The sequence below is a fragment of the Chironomus tepperi genome, unplaced genomic scaffold (genome assembly GCF_022539635.2).
Source record: "Chironomus tepperi strain 1889 unplaced genomic scaffold, CSIRO-AGI_Ctep_v1 contig_9, whole genome shotgun sequence".
NCBI lineage: Eukaryota > Metazoa > Arthropoda > Insecta > Diptera > Chironomidae > Chironomus > Chironomus tepperi.
In genome coordinates, this window is record NW_027226131.1 from 1518119 (window position 1) to 1536652 (window position 18534).

The window sequence follows — 18534 nt, forward strand, 5'->3', positions numbered from 1 at the left end:
ACACTATTTTTAAAAATAAATTAAAGACTAAAAATTACCAAAAGATTTGTTTCTTTTCTTTCAAGCAATCCATTAAAAATTATGTAGTAATTGTTGACTTCCTTGAAATTTTCGAAAATTGATGAGTTCATATCAATAAATGAACATTTCTTAAGTAAAAGTCTGCTTATATCATGAAGTTTAACATCTTTGCGAGTCATATGAAAAAGAAGCCTAATATCAGGTTTTATGGCTATGTTCCAATATTCACCATAAAACTTTTGATAAGTCTCAATGAACTGGTCAAAACTTAACTCAAATGATGCCAAAAAATATTCTTTTAAACGAAAAATAAGATCAAAAAATTTGTAGTCACAGTATTTTGTTACTGAATCAATAGACGGTTCATAAGGAGAATGATCTTCAATATTACAATATAAAGCTTGAAGGATGGCATCTTTATGTCTTTTATAACCATTTGTTGCTGTAATTTTGAGGAAAATTGTAAGAATTTTCAAAATTTGATTTCTGAATTCCTCATTTTTGATTTTTAGTGCTTCCTTAATAGAATCATCAATCATGCATTGAAAATTTTTATATTCATCTACTGCGATCTTGTCAAATCCAGACTTTTCCATAATCTTCTCTAATTTGGATTCTTTTTCATGCAGCAATTGGTTAATTATTCTGAGGAAAACCTGTTGATATGGCTGCATTTCATCCATATTGGAAATATTCAGCAATTCCTTCATCATAGATACTCCAAAGAATTCAAAGGCATCAAATTTTTCACACAAACAATAATTAAAAGATTCAGCTTTTGGCTCATTCCAATCGTGCATCAAAATACTAAACAAATTAAAAATATTTGCATCTTTATTTGTTGCATAATGTCTCATAACATCCTGAAGATCAACTTTTTTTGTCCAAAATTGTCGGTATTTACTTTGACTATAGAACTTAAAATATAAGCTGATCTCTGCTGATAAATCATCATTGGAATTGAATGCTTTCAGAATGCTCTTTGTGCATGTAAAGCAACCTATGTTATAACCACTTATATTATCAATAGATACTCTCGAGTCATGATCAATATTTATTTCCTAGAGTTATTTTGATGAGTTATTTAAATTATATTAAAACTTAGATAAAGCTTCACATTCACATTCGAAACTTACCACACCATTTTTGGTATCCATTTGTATGATTCCTTTTTCAATTGATTTATCCATATTTTATAGGCAGCACAACATTAAATTACAAAAAATATCTAACTTAATAAGGCAAGAAAGTACAAATTCCAGTACTTCTTTCTTTTATAACCCAATTGATATTGAATATGTTTCCACAAAATGTTAAAACAAGCAATCCAGTTGACACTCCAACTCAGAATGATTATTAAAAACTTAAAGTAGAATAAAACTAGGCATAACAACAGATCCCTAATTTCAGTGTAATAGACTTTTCGGATACTTTATATGCAAATATCATAATTGTTATGCAAAAAAGCTCTAAAGGGAACTTTAAGGCTGTGTCTACCAACCTTGAATTTTACGATGGCCTGAGCATAATTAATAGAATTTAAAATTAAATGCAGGTCAGTAACGATGGCTGTAAAGCTTAAACTATGACATGGGAATTGATTAACAACTCACTTGACTATTATGCAGCTCAAAAAAGGGTTCCTCCTTTTTAAAAAGTTTTTGGTTGTTCTGTTCTCTACGTTTTTATGTAATTCCGCTTCATAAAGCTAATCACATGCTTCTGTACATAATATATTCAACGCAGCTAATGAATTCCTCAATTGCTAATTAGCTTTGCACCTTACAGCTCGTCACATTAACATATTTACAATAATAAACAAATTTCACCATCAAGAACATAAATTTCCCAAAAAAAGGCCTCTTAATCATCATCTCACAGCTAATTAAAAGGCATCAGAGGCAACAAAACATTATAAATTGTGAATGCAAACAAAAATTTCTTAAAAAATTAATTATTTTCCTCTTACTAAGCAACAAAAGCAAACAAAAAAGCGCCAAATTCATTATCTCGTTAACAAAGAAGTCTATCATCGCTCATGCTTGGTGACATATTGTTGTTGCTTAGAGAGATTTATGATCCAGATACTTACAACAACTTAGTAAATGGAATTTAAATAGCTTTATAGAATTCAAGCAGAAGATGCTTTGTTTGTTGAAGCTAATTTAGCATAATCCATTTCACAAATTCAGATACCAAAGATTTTATTGTCATTATGCATGCTGAAGAGATGCTAAGATAGAGAAAAGGATAAGATGTGAACTTTTTGTCGATGAAAATCAAATTAATACGCATTTTTAAGGATCGAAAGGAATTGAATAGGATTAGATAAACTCTCAAGTGTGTCAGAAAGTAAAAAGCTGATTGGTAGACACATTAAGGGTATTTTTAGTCAAGTTTAGTTATGTATGCTTGAAAATCAACCAGTTAAGCAGCTGGCGTTGTCTTTACTGAGTCAGAGTCCTCACCTCTCTTGGAAAATTTTAAAAATTCTCAAAAAGGTTTGACTCTAATCCAGTGGTGAGAAACCTTTTATATTTCGAGGCACACCTTGTTGGTAATCCTCGATCAAAACCGTACACGGTACCGCATACGATTCATGACATTACCAATAATTTTTGTTGACACACCGGTTACCCACCACTGCTTTAATCCTATCTCAATCTTAAAGGTACACAATTCTAGATAGCTATGTATAATCAGCTAACGACAAAATGTTCTCACAATTCTTCCACAAGAAATGCTTAAAGCACCAAAAAAGAAATAAACGTGAACGAGAGGGTGGAATAATCTCCGGAAAATTGAATAATAATGGAGACATAGAAAGGAAGACAGTTGTAATAATCCTCAATATTCCCACAAAACCAAATGTTCAACACTAATTTTAATAACTTTTTTTTGTCACTTCCAGTTCACCAAAATGCATTCCACAAGCATCATCAGAATTTCGTAGATTATCAAGAAGTGGCTCAGTGCCAATTCTTGATGATAAAGTTCACATAACAAGTCCATTATTGAAATCATCCGGTTCACCGAACACACATCGTCGCATGTCTCGAACGCATCAGAATCATCATCATCATCATCATAATCATAATGGTAAGCAGCACTCTAGCTTGGTGTATCGAGCAACGAGAGAAAATAGTTATTTGCATCCGGGATTATTACGATATCATCGACATGCAATATCTGTAGATGAAACAAGTCCATTGAGACAGTCATATGATTCGACACATGGTTCGCAAGTATCAGTAACATTTGATCCAACACCAGAGATAATCGATATAGCACCCGTACATAAGAAACGTATAAAACATAGCGATACATCTCGTCGACACGTCTTATCACGTCAGAAGCAAATTGAGAAGGAAGAACAACACAATTCAAGTCCCCATCGGAGACGACGAAGCTCAACGATGTCAGAAAATTCAATTTCACCGTCTAGAAAGCCAATTGCATCGACAACAGTCGAAATAAGTCGGAGAGCATCATCAGCTTCGCGTACATATAGCATTGATTCACGTTGTTATCCACATAATGCGAGTATATCGTCAGCACATGATTTATGTAGAAGTCCTGATAAGCAACAGAGTCCGAGAAAAGTCAGCTCGATACTTTCTATTGATAAGGAGAATTTCAGGTAGGAAGAATGTTAAATGAATTCAAATTAAATTAATTACATTACAAAAAGGAACTTTAGCAATCATCACATGTAGGCGTTCTGATATTTCTACAAATTTATTCATCCCCTCGTCGTCTTTTCTTTCCTTACTTCTTCTTCTTCTTATTTCTATTCATCGTTCGTTCGCTATTTTCGCATTGTAAACATGAAGATTGGAAATGAGTTGGTAGGGGATTAAAGGAAGCTTTTTGTGTACAGTTGAATTGAATCGGAAAATTCTTAAAGCAATGAAATGCTTTCTGTGGAGGTTTGTTTGGGGATGCTGGATTTTTGATCAAATTTGTACAATTTTACTTTCAATTTTTGGATTAATCAAGGTTCGCTTAGTAATTATAGGCCTTCATTGTCTGTATTTTAGATGCAAAGATCTGTTCTTGAATGTTAGAAAGCATAGAAATGAAGAAAATGTCCCTAGGCTGGTTTGAGTCTAGAATGAGGCCAGAACTCACCGAATCCAACTTCACGACAGAGTCTCGTTGTCATTTGGATAATGATTTCCGCCTCTTCTAGCTCTTGCGCTTTTTGAGGCAGTTTTTGATGGGGTTTGGAAAAAATAACCTACATGACTATAGCAATAACTACTCTGCAGGTTTATTGTCCTGTTTGGAATCTGATCTACTCAAAATTCTACTAACTTGAATTCCCTATTTTGAGCAAATGTGCTTCAAGTAATGAATTGAATCCGAGCAGCACAACATAATCATTAGGACTCCAATAGGATGCTGTCTTAGTGGCTAAACGTCACAGTTGCACGGACGTAACAGCAGTAAGTGAACAATTTGGAATATTGTCTAGTAATTACAAACTAATTTGTCGACAAATTTTAAAATGGCATTAATTGGCCGTGAGTCAATTTAATAACTAGACTTTATGCCAAGTCGTCTACTCAGGGGTTGTTTTCAATCCGTTTGACAGTCAAAAATTCTATTTCCCTCAACGAACCGCTCGGGAAAATTCTTTTGTATATTAATTACTTTCAGCATGAAAATAAATTATTTTCTGCGTGCAAAGCATAATTTATTGCCTTATTCACGGTACGTACATAGTGAAAAATATTTTTTTTCCATCCCTTCATCATTCTCTCTCAAATAATCATCAGCCATACTGCTCATGCTGGCTTACAGAAGTCAGACCGAAATCTATGTAAACACAATAGAAATGGAAGCGATTGAAATCTAATGTGGGTCAAGATCCAAGATTCTTATTTCATTTTAATCCATCTGCTATTGTCGTATGCTGAATTTTTCATTAATTTTTTCCATTGCTTGTTTGTTGTGCCTAAAGGATGATAATGAGGACCTTTTGTATTCATTGACTCATTTCTATATGCCATGATATGATTGCTGCAATGAGGATATATTAAAGCCTGTTCTCATATGTTCTAGATATTTTACAACAGAATAATAGCTTTTGGAATCGACTCATAAATAGGCATATTCGTTCAAATTCACAAAAGAAACTTTTTTCATTACAAACTTTTTCCTTCAAATGATAGAATTGAATTGATTTTACTTTCTGAAGCGTATCGCATCTTGCTATTCATTGATGTATATTCAGCAACGATTTGTGGTATGATGAAAGAATTTTTTATGTTTTTTAAATTATTGCATCTTATCGGTGTTGAATAATGTCGATGGGATATGGGAAATATAATCCTCAAACTTTTTCATATGATGTTATTAATACACTTTTGATAAAGCTGTAAGACTTTGTTTTGAAATGGAATCGGATATTGAAGGATGCAAGGTTTCTAGAAAGTGATTTAGATTCTGTCATCAGATGGATTCTTATGGACTTAGATGCCTAAGTGGACAATACCTCTTAAGTTTTTATTGGAAAACAGAATCATATCCATGGGAGGAAGGCAGGGTTCGAGTCATAGCTCTTTAATTTGTAAGGATCGGATTTTTCTAATGCATTTTTGCCCATTGGGATGCTGTGAGGATTTAATGGTATGTTTACTTCCTTTCTTCCTTGTCTGAGGCGAACATGGTTATATTATTGTACTTTGGGAATATCAAAATCTGGTAGTGATGGCTCTAATGTTATAGCCCGTGTAATTAAAAATTCTATCCTTATCTACTTCGCTGCTCATGTATCAATTGCGATCCATGACCTCCATTAGACGTTTCCTATCTTATTCGTTTCCAATTACCGACATTCAAATTCAATGCCCTGAGGATTTAATCTCTTACCCGATAGTCACAAGATGTGGAAAAGGCTAAAAATCTAGCTAGTATTTCTGTGGTCTGGAGTCAAATTCACTAAAAGCTTTGCCTACCCGAGATATCCAATTTACGCAATGTACCTTCCGAGTAATAAGTTCATTAAAATGGCTCTCATACATCTCCTATCATTCATCTTCCTAGTAAAGAAACCTGAGCATACACAAGAATCAAGCCATATTCATCCTAAAGTACCATTGATCCTCACACAGATACCTTTGACTTAAAGGCTTTAAGATAGATCATCATTTTGTGAACAGCCCAAAAGCTTTCATTGTATTCAAATGTTAATGAAAACGTCAGCAAAATTGCCAAAAAAACAGCAAAATCTCCATCCCAACCAAGTTATGAATTAATTATCACAAATTCTACAAAATCATCACAAAAGCTCAGCACCTTTATAATCTTTCTTTCATACCCCTCAAAATATTAATGCAAAGAAATCCGCTTTCTAATGAAAATTTTACCTCAAATTCTTTCAGCATCTCTGATTTTGCAGTTAATACCCTTCTATAGAAAAGGTATAGAAAGAATGGAATTAAATCATAAAGAATACTTAAAGACGATAAAGGAACTGCTGACATAAATGTAATAAATTTTGGATATTTCTTTTTCTTAGAAAACCTTTTATTCGGCACGTTAGGAATGAAAATAATTCTGGATTACTGCTAACCCAGTGGTGGGCAACCTTTTGTTTTCATGGCTCATCATGATGATAAGTCTCGACCGAAACCGTACACGACACACGGTTCATGAAATTCTAAAAAAATGTATGCAACACATTAGTGTGCCGCGGCACACAGGTTGCCCACTACTGCTCTAACCTATCATGCAGTAGATCTTATGCTCATTTAATTGATTCCCGTAGCTGCAAAAAGGTGGAGTAAATAACAAAAAACTTGCTAAATAGTGTAGAATAATAAATGAATGTGGAGGAAATTAAGGTTGAAGAATGGCAAAACCTTTTAAAATTTCTTGTACAGGAGATGAAAAAATAAGAAACTTTTTCGTTTCCCTTTTATGATTTATGGATTGTACAGTTAAGTTTAGAGGATAAACTTACCATAACACATGCGAACGAAAAATTTTCAATTTCCTGAATAGAAAATTTAATTTTCATGAATTTACAATGAGCTGAAGTACCATTGTAAGTTTTAGTCCTTAACATAAATCATGTATTGATATTGACGAATAAGTGAAGGGTGTAGGACATTTGCCCACTGACACTTGCCCACTGGTACATTAGCCCACTGACATTAGCCCACTGGTACATTAGCCCACTGGTACATATGCCCACTGGTACATAAGCCCACCGGTACATTAGCCCACTGGTACATTAGCCCACCGGTACATATGCCCATTGGTACATAAGCCCACTGGTACATATGCCCATTGGTACATAAGCCCACTGGTACATATGCCCACTGATGCATATGCCCACCGGTACATATGCCCATTGGAACATAAGCCCACCGGTACATTTGCCCACTGGTACATAAGCCCACAGGTACATATGCCCACTGATGCATATGCCCACTGGTACATAAGCCCACTGGTTCATATGCCCACTAGTGGAAAAAATTTAAAAAAAAATTTTTAAATACTTTTTTTTTCTGTTAAAGTATCTATATTATTATTTTTTTAAAATATCGCATGATTTTCTAGATGAAATTCCCATGAATTTTTGGCTTTTCTCATAGTCTTTTGGCTGATACAAGGCAAGATCTTCATCAATGAAGCTTCTATATGTACTAGAAAAAGTCTTCTATTTTAAGGTTGACGTAATTGACAGAAACATTTAGCCCTAGTTAGACAACTAGTTCCTAAGTGACATTCGGAGCCAGTGAACTCCTTCTGTTAAGCAGTTTCTTGTTGGTAGAATAGGTAAGGTGATTGGCTAAATTTTGGTATGGTAATTTGGAGAAGTTTTTTCTGTTTTCTTCAAAAGGCATTTTATTTATAAAGAAAGCATATATAGATGTATCTTCTTGAAGATAAATAAAATGCAGACTATTTCTGCATGTAGATTTAATATTATGAAGAAAAAAAGCTACTGATTAAGAAAGTATAGATTTATGCAGCGTTGTCACTTATCGTTTTGCTACCAAAGGCATAAATCTATCACAGACATTAGCTATTGATAAGCAAGCAAATTTGCCTTCTTGTAAGCTTGCCTAGTGAAAATCAATACCTAGGCAAAGGCACTACCTAGCCAAAGACAATAGTTTTTCCTCTGTCTAAGCACTGCTTATGATAAGAATACCTTTGTAGGCAAAGGCAAAAACTATTGCCTTTGGCTTGGCAGTGCCTTTGCTTAGGTATTGGTTTTCGTTATGCAAGGCTACAAGAAGGCAAATGTGTTTGTCTATCAAAAGCTAGTGCCAAGACAAAGTTAAAAGCTCCCATGATAGAGCTAGGCACATTTCCACAGATACCTATCTTACAGCTCTAGATTTATGTATTGAGAATAGGCACACAGTATCCAGTCATCTAGAAAATCATGATATATTTTTTAAAAAATATATAATATAGACACCTAAACAAAAAAATAAATAAATATAAAAAAAATATTTTTTCAAATTTTTTCCACTAGCTATCATATGAACCAATGGGCATATGTACCAGTGGGCATATGTACCGGTGGGCTTATGTACCAGTGGGCATATGTACCAGTGGGCATATGTACCGGTGGGCTTATGTAAAAATGGGCATATGTACCGGTGGGCATATGCATCAGTGGGCATATGTACCGGTGGGCTAATGTACCAGTGGGCAAATGTACCGGTGGGCTTATGTACCAGTGGGCATATGTACCAGTGGGCTAATGTACCAGTGGGAAAATGTCAGTGGGCTAATGAACAGTGGGCAAATGTACAGTGGGATTTTGTCGGTAACCCATAAGTAAAGCCATTGATGCCATTCAATTTAATTTGATGAAAGAAGAAAATTGTCGATTTGCTGCAATTTGGTGTAAATGTGCTACATGACAGTAGTTTAGCATTAAAAGATGGATGGGGAATGCTTCTTATTTGGTGACATTCTGATTGATTAGTTCAATTGGAAGTAAATTTGAAGGATGATGATGACAAAATGATTTTTGATGTGACTTTTTAACTTGATTTCGATTTGAGGTGTGCTTGCCCGACCGAAAAAATGTTGTCCACACGGTTCACAAACGCAACTTCACTCCATACTGATAATCTGACGTTGCTAACACGTTGTGCTATTGATGGCAGCCACTTAGATGCCGCGTGAAACTGATTGTCATAAGTACGGCACTTGGTTCTAATTATGTGTTCCATTTGATTGCCATGTGGAAAACATTTATGTGTGTGCCGATTGGAATGAGATGAATGAAAGATTTTAATGAAGAATTGCCAGGAGCATAGATCTAAAGGTTATAGGACGAAGAACTGAGTAGAGTGTAGTAGTTTGGCGGTCTCAATGAATTCGTCACTAAGAACTAATTATAAATCTCTTTAAATTCTCTCAAATCACATTGCCAATTAATCAGTTTATAATAAGTTGTCTACTTACAAGCTCATTAAGACACCCTGAACATCTATAACCAAACTTAATCCCGTTTTGATGAATAAACCCAGAAAATAAATCAATATTTACTCTACATCCTCCCACCCATTCAAAAACTTACTATGAACAACATTTTTCATCTCCAACTTGCCACCTTCAGTCTCAGCAAAACTTTTCTTCCCTGAAACTCAATTAATTATTGCATCCAGATGCGATGCAAGTGAATAATTATGTAAGAGGGATGAACATTTTCTTCATTTTGTTTTGCAATCATTTTGTCGCCATTAAGTTGGATAGAAAAATTTCCTCATTATTTTTCATGCACGACATTAAATTTTGCATAATGAAGCACAAAAAAAGCAAGCCAAGAGATCTGATGAGCACATTATCGCATCATTTATAATAGGAGACCGCAATTTTTTTGTTCGTAGAAATTGTGCCTTGTGCCAGCTGATGATTCGCCCAAGATAAGGATTTTTTTTTTGCTATCATAGAAATTGTTGGAACCGAGTGACACAGGAGACTTCGGCATGAAGCTTTTATAAGTCCGGTAAAGCTCTTTTACTTACTTCCTTGGCGGAGGCGCACGAGTTTCTAATTCCAAGTAGTCTTGCATTGTTGCTCACACAGTAGTTCCATGAGATCTTTGGTCCAGCTCGAGATAATTCCATCCAAAAAGCAATCAGTTGTTAATTTAATTATTAAGGCATCATCTGATCTTCAATTGACTTGACCAGCCCATTTTAACCTATTTATTCGCTTTACTTTCACTATATCCTGAATATATCCTGAAATAACGTATAAAGTTCATATATATGCTTCCAAAAACTGTTTTATTAACATCAGATGGTAGTCGCATAATTTGAAAGTGGCTTCCATTCGAAAGAACTTTAGCCGCACCTTCTTCATTTGTGTCACTCGGGAGGAATGTCATGAACCTTTCATCATGGATATGACAGTGGAATTAAATGAAAAATATTATTTTCTTATCGATTTCTCTTTTCTTCTTTCTCATCTCTCATTATAGAAGTCAATTATCAATTTGCTCAGAGCCAATGGCAGCGGTGAAGCAATTATCATGTCAATCAAGCATTGAACCATGTCTGATGGAAGAAGAAAGCGTTGTTGAGGTTGACAAACAAGATGAAATTGAAATGGAATTAAATGAGACGAAAGCTATAATTGAACCAAAGCAACGTCCTGACTCACTAATTTTAAATACAACAACCATAGAAGACTCAACTGTATCAGATGCCAAAAAATACCTTTATCGTAGTCAATCGACCCGAAGTTTTAAGAAACCAAAATCAAAGCCATCGAAAATTCTTAGTAGTGATTTGGATCAAATTTACGTGATAAGTAGCAATACATGTACGCGATCTGACTTAAATGACTTTTATGACTCAATAGAAGTTATAACAGAACGTAGAAGTAAGAATTTTATGGAATTTAATAATCATAGTAATAGTAATAATTGTATTAGTGAGAATAAAATTGATGGTAGCTGTGAAAATGTTGAGAATGGAAGTGCATCAAATGAAATAATTGTTGAGGTTGAATCACATGATGTCGAGTAATTGAAACTTGCTTTTAATTCTATTCGAAGTCATAAAAGCGAATAAGAGCAAATTACAAAGACAGCAATAAATTTTCCTATAAATGCGGGAAGCTTTTATGCGAGGTCTTCACTTTTTTTTCATTACTACCTTTTTACCTTCCTTTCATTTTGCTCTTACGCCCATTTTAATTGAATTAAAAAACTTTATCCGTAAAATTTAGAGCTTTTTCTCCTATAAACAAAATAGGAATGAAACAAAAGAGGTAATGTGGAAAGAGAGGATGGAAGATTTTAATTGGATTTCATTACAGTACCTTTAGGTGATTTTTGTTAGATTGTTGCGGCCAGAGTTGGGAAGACTCTACTGGAGTCTTCATCACCTACAAAATGGAGTTATAGTAAACTTGAAGTAGTTTAGGTTATTTGACATTTAAGTCAAATTAGACCAATGGTGAACAACCTATCTGCTGCTGCATACTATGCTTCACATTGTGCAAATGTGTAGCTACACGATCTAAGACGTGCCGCGATTAGTTTGGCGAAATATTGAACTTTTTGAAAAAGTACCTTCCGTGCACCACGCGGAAGTTACAATGTCATACTTCATTTTTCGAGGCAAACCTCGATGGTAAGCCTCTTACGACAGCGCATACTGCATACGGTTCATGTTTTATCTAAAAAATGTTGGTGGTACACAGGTTGCCCATCACTGAATTAGTGAGTCGTCTCAGGAACAGGTTAAAAATCACTGATTTATACCATAAAATTACGAACAACAATCCGTGCTATGACATCGTACTTACAGAAAGACGCGAAGTTGCGGTGATGGCACTTGTGCTGCTCTGGAATATGCAGCTCTTATGAATTTAAGGCAACATTGTATAAATTTAAGGTAGAAACAGATAAAAGGGACATTTTAAAGGTTAAATTCTATTTTTAAGGAATCGGAAGTTTGCTTCCATAACATCCCCTTAAATTCATTTATGTCCGGATCACCAAGAAACTTTGTATTTTCTTGTTCAAATAAAACCAAATCTTATCGAAATGCTTAATCTATGCCTACCTTTAAAATCATCTTAAAATTATGTCCCAATCTCTTAAAGGTCAGACAGTTTCCAAAAATACACCGAAAGGATAGAAAGGCATTAAATCTTATCATAAACATTTTACGAATAGAACTCAGTTTCCAACATTTTTTGGTTGTTGCTATAAAAAAGTCATTGATAAAAGAAGAAAGTGAGAATTAAAATAAATTTATAGATAGATACAGCAAGGAACCCGAGCAGCACAGTGCAGAGGACTGGATTTTTCGAGATAAAAATGGAACGACTTCAGCCTACAGTGCAGCTTTGTAACTTACCATTAATACAACAACGTAAAGGTACCTTAGTAAACACAGTGTGGATGTGCTGTTCGGGGACATGATAAGGAAGTCTTTAAATTAAAATTTATTGAATAAAGTATCTTATCACAGATTCAAATCCTAGCAATAGAAGTATGGCAATAGAAACAGTTCCCTATTCAATTAAATTCCTAAATTAAACTCTTGGGAGTCATTAACTTTGAGTTATTGTCAATGGATGAGGAAATACGATATGGAAATGAAACAATTCTGCCAAAGACATTTGATATCAATGATAATAAATTGTAAGCAATAAATCAGACTGAATGAGGCATCAGATGAGTTCAATTCGTTATTTTTAGATTAAAATAAGATGTAATTATTATTTGAGTGATAAATTATGGCTGCAAACAGCACGTGGCTTTGAGTAATGGGTAAATTATTGTATTAATTTTAGATCGTGACAAATTGAAGCTGTTGGCTGTATGAATTATTGTCAGATACAGTTGAAATTATTATTTTATTGGGTACAAATTAGTTTCTTGGAAAGGAATTGCAAGTGTTTTAGCCAGAGTGGCATAGTCCAATCACTAAGGCCCTACTAAGTCACTAGATTCACTGCAAGACTTGCAAGTGACTGTACGACGAAAAGGGTCTCAGACGTGTCGACTCCTTATGATACATTTTGATTACGAAAATAAATTTGACCACATCGTGCTGCTCGAGTTTAATTGAAAATTACTCCTTTACTCAAGCAAGTCGTGACCTTTCGGAACCGTCATTACTCCGAGGATCATAAATGTACAGCGCCTTGTCATCATCTCCTAAATTAGAACAATTAATTTTTTGTTTTTTTTTTTTTTTAAAAAAATCCTAGGATTTTTATTATTTATTCATCCTGCATAATTCGAAAATCACACTGCGTAGAAAATACGAAAAATTCGGTACCATGCTGATGTGACTCTTGACAGACCAGATTAGCTCAAATTCCAACTCAGACTAGGCTTACACCAACCAGGTGTCAGATATTTTGCATTTTCTACGACGTATACTATCCGAATAAGCTTCACTTCAGATTGAGGTTCGTCCGAAACTGCAGCCATGGGCAAATTATACTGTACAGCTGAAGTTTGCAGACCAAAGCATTTAAATCGCAGGAAATACAGGGCTGCGGTTCCTAATCGAATGCTGAGCCAATCCATATTTTAGATACATAAATACGAAAAATTAAAATTCCTATTTTACAAACAATATTCAAGCTGATTATTTACAAAATCCTAATTTTATTCATGCGTGCATTGAACTTATGCATAAAATTTTCCTCGTGATTTCATAAATTTTCCAATTAAAATTGCAAATGCATTTCCCCCACGTACACAATTTCCCTAATCAATACATTGTATCAAATGGACATTATCATTAAACAATAGCAGCACTCAACGTAAAAGGCTTTCAATCAAAAAGCAATATGTAAGGGTTGTTGCTTGTTTTAAAAACTTCATCATAACAATTTTTTATACAATGTTGAACGGAAGTGCTTTTATTTTTTTTTTTTTTACAATGTAAAAGCACATTCTATTAATAGTAAAAATAACATATGAAGTCTTCTTCACACAATAATTCTAATATTACTGACATGTTACTGAGATATTTTATCGTTAAAGTTTCATCACACTGTACTAATGCAAAAGCACTTTTTTATATAAAACACACAGGAAGTAAATGGCATTAAAGTGAATATATGTGGCACATGTCGACCCGAGCGACACAAATGAAGAAAGCTTTGTCATGGAGCTTTTAAAGCTTCGCTAAAGCTTTTATTAATATCAAATTAAAGTTGCTTAGATTTGGCAGCCATACCCGAGTGGACAATCATACCTTATAACTAGTTGATGGCAAGTTAATGTCCAGTTGATGACTGATTCTAACGTATTTTTGTCCACCTGGAATATGGTCAAACAGCTTCTATATGATGTGAATAAAAGAGCTTTTTTGAAACTTTAAAAGCTCCATGACGTAGCCTTCTTGACTTGTGTCGCTCGGGACTCTGAGTATGAAAAATGGAATATGAAAGTGGAGAACAAAAATAAATTTTTCATCATATACGTGTAAAATAATATTTTGCTCACTTAATTTTCAATTTAATTTTCATTCGCTTCTGTTTTTCCTGCTTGTTGGATGATAAACAAAATTTGAAAAATTTCTTGATGGAAAAATGTTTTTTTAAATTTTAAAACGTGGTTTAATTTATTTTTGAAAGAGATATGTACTCGGAAAGCATACGGCAAAGAAATTGATAATAATCTGACCACATGCTTACATGACCCTACCTGGCATATAGTGTGATCTCTAAAACAGTGTTAGCTTAGAGCAACGCACGTGAGCACGCTCATGAAGTACATTTAAGGTGAGCAAGAACTCGAAAATCGGAAATTGGCAAGTGTTAGCCAGTGATAGAACCAGCTTCAGATGACTCCTGAGGGAGATCATGGATCACAATTGATCTATACGACCAGCGAATTTCCTTAATTAGCAAGAACTCGAGACTATATTTACCTGTTAGAACGACTAGAACCTGAGATTAAATTTCATCAAATCTGACCTGGCATCAGAGTTATGCTAGTCTGTCACCGGATTTTTTAATGACGTGTGCCATCCGGGATAATGCAAACCAGCTGAATTTCAATAAAACAATATCGAAAAATGTTCAAAATTACTCAAATTCCACAAATTCTTTCCCTGAATATCCATTTTTGTTTGTTAAACAAAAATTTATAGCCGAAAATACTTTTGGAATTTATAATCATTAAAATAAATATATTTTTTGATCGTGCAAGCACATCCTCGTGAAAATTAGTCTCTCATGAAATTGAAAATAATTCCGCTAATTGTCTCGCATAAGTCATTACCATAAATTTATTCTTTTTAATTTTAAACATTTCATTGGATCACATTTTAAATTCATATAATGATGGCAATTTCAAAAATTGCTTTTTTTGTGCTATTCTTGTTGAGTTTCTCGTATTATGAGTGATTCAACGATAATTAATTAAGGGATTAAATGCTGATGAAAAAAATCGTTTAAACTTTTCAGATTTAATTTAATTAAATTAAGTCATTATTCTTTGTGGAAAAAAGTCTCAATGGAGATTACCACACCGATTAACGTGATAATGATGACTAGAGAGATTTTTTGTTGAATTTTTAAGCACAAATTGGTTTACTTTCCCAAGCGACAGCATTATGGAAGCGAAAAACGTTCTAATAAAATAGATTTAGTGGTGCTTCTTCATTTATGTCGCTCGGTAAGTTGACTTAGAGGAAATTCTGTTAGATATTTCCATTATCTACCAACTTATTACTCTTACTTACCTATTTTGCTGACCGTACAGTTTAATTTTGATCAATTCTCTTCCTTAATTGGTTTCTGAAGCTGTCTGTGTCACTGACCTCTACATTTTTCTGACAACTAACTGATTTGTTTTCAATTTCCAATGAATTTAACACACGATTCTCTTTAATTTGAACTATTTTGACATCACTCACTTTATTATATCCAGATCTATATAAAATATGAGAATTAGCTCATAAAATGAACTATAATTTAATTAAATAACTTGCTTTTGAGAAATATTGTATTTTTTCCACACAAATTGTTATCAAATGGGACAAAAACTATTTTCGTCAAATTTAACGAAACCAAATCTAACAAAATTTAAAAACAGAAAAACCGTTAACTCAAAAATGATTTTTTTACAGGATAAAATAAAATTATGCTGAAAAATCTCGAAGAGCAATTAGAGCAAATGAAAAGAGCAAGTCACATTAATTTGTCAATAAAAAAATGAAGTTTGTATGAATTTATTGAAAAGTCTCGAAATTTAAACCTTCGTTAATTTTTACTTTTCATCTAAATTTTAAAAAACCGTTAAAAATTCTTAAAAGCTTTCCATCAACAACCAGCACATCAAACTAAAATCAGCCAAAAAATAATTCAACTCTTATTGATTCAAATTAAAACTGAGCCTAAATGTCATTATTGTCAGTGTTGAAAAAACTCTTTTTATATACGATGTAATTGTTAGCATGCATGCTACTTATGATGATAAGTAATTTATAAAATAAGAACAATAGGGTGCCATTTGTGTGTATGTGAATTTAAAAATAGAAAAACTGAATGAAATGCTTGAGGTTATTATAGTAACAGATTAAAAGTTTTGAGAGATAATAGCTCTAGTAAGCTATTGTCAGCATTTCCTTTGATGTTTTTCTGTTATGCCATTTTCATTTTAATAGCTTTCTATTTTCACGGTAATTTTCTTGGAAGTTGGGTGAGTTTAAGGCTTTAAGGAGCTTATCCTTCCGGAAAATCTGTTTGTAATTTTATTTTTCAACCTTTTTTTGTTTGTGATATTTTGTATTTGAGCTACTTGATCTGGAAAAAATTTAAAGGTTAAAGGAATCAATGGCAAAATGAGCATTTGGCATTATCTTAGCATGAGCTATGAGATTTTTACCTTCTTCTACTTTAGATTTATGGAATTATCCCATAGTCCATTTATTCAGGCTTTAAATGTTTTCTTAGTGAGCCACAGTATTGGAATGGTTCTAGGACTGATTCTGACCGAACCTTTAACTGTATGCAATGCAACGGCCTACTGAATGCAATGGTCTGCCGAGTGTCATCACTCCTTAAACAATTATTAGCCGCTACACACTCTAGTTCAACTCAAAGTTTTGCAAACCCTGGCTATGCTGCTTAGCTGCTCACCTTCAGCAGGTTGTCGATAGTGCCTTCCGTCGGTGTTCCTTCCACAGGCTATAGCGCAGCTCTGCTTCTCAATGATCTGAATAACTAGAATTTTTCTAATAAAAGAACTCTAAACTTTAAGGTTTAACATTTAGATGACGGATATATGATACACAGACGAAGTTTGCATCACTGCCCCAAAGCGAATAAAATTTCAAAACTTTTTAACACAATTATTTTGCCACAAAAGCTCAAACTATCATCAATGGCTCCAAGTCGTAGTCTATATCCATTACCACTTAAAGCTACTCATTTAGTAATCATTACATTTATTGAAAAATATACACAAAAGCATTAACAAACTTATTTTTAAACGAACCCCTTTTTTCTGTTAAACTATAATGATTTAACAAATATACAAAATAAAAAGTTTTTGGAGCTGAAAACATTTACAGCAAAAAAATAGAAAGCAACAAAAAAAGGTTAGAGATTGAAAAATCCCAGATCTAGAAACAAAAAATCCTTATTCATGATGAGAAAAGTGAAAAATAATAAAACTTTTAGTCAGACTGTGGAAATGGTGAAATTTGACCGTTAATTACATTTTCAAAAAAGAAATGACTGTTAATTTTTGAATTTTAAGAGACCGTTAATTTTTAAATTTTGAGAAACCGTTATAAAATTGAGAAATTTTTTTTGTGAATTTCATTGTTAATTTAAAAAATGATTATTTTGTCTCTTTAACGGTCAAAATAAATTTGAAATTTGGACTCCCTTCGACATTTTTTAAATCCTTCAACACATAGTCCCAAAGGAATTCGACACTAAGATCTCCACAGTCTGCATGTAGTTAATGTTAAGGGTTATTTGTGAAACAAAAAAAGTTTTTATTAAAAAAAATATCTAAAAGGATAACAGGAAAATTATTTTTTATGGTGAAAATGTGAAATAACAAAACAAAAAACTTATATTATGTAATTAAATATTTATAAAAGAAGTAAATGAGATGGAAATGAATTATTATATACATGTTAAAATAAATGTATACACATGTGAATGATGAAAGTTTTATTGTAATTTCTCGCTGTTTTTACATTGATTATTTTAAATTTTTCAGGGTTGGTTTGAGATGAGATGCTATGTAATAAGTAGGATGTATTGAGTTATTGGCGCATTGCGTAAATCTTGAAATCATTAAATACGATAATTTGATTTTCATTCATATTATAATTCTTATAAACATACCTGAAGTTGGCTGCAAATGAAAAAATTTTCTCAGAAATTTGAATTTATATTAACCGTTGCAAATATTATTTTCTATATTTATTAATAAATTTTTGATCGATAGGCCCTGAAATTACTCGGTAGGAACAAGTCGACGTCGACTCGAATGCTGTCCCAAAAAGTCACCATAACTCCATTTAA

The 18534-nt window shown here is 33.2% G+C and overlaps 1 protein-coding gene across 1 annotated transcript in view; it reads left to right on the plus strand.

The window, feature by feature from the left end:
- The window catches only part of LOC139086688 (uncharacterized), a 73332-nt gene extending 60997 nt beyond the window's left edge, over positions 1-12335 (plus strand). Inside the window, exons 4-5 of the mRNA XM_070635269.1 lie at positions 2933-3661; positions 10487-12335. Of these exons, the coding sequence (XP_070491370.1) occupies positions 2933-3661; positions 10487-11036 (1279 nt within the window). The 3' untranslated portion in view covers positions 11037-12335. The remainder of the gene's footprint in view (positions 1-2932; positions 3662-10486) is intronic.
- Positions 12336-18534: the final 6199 nt, after the last annotated feature.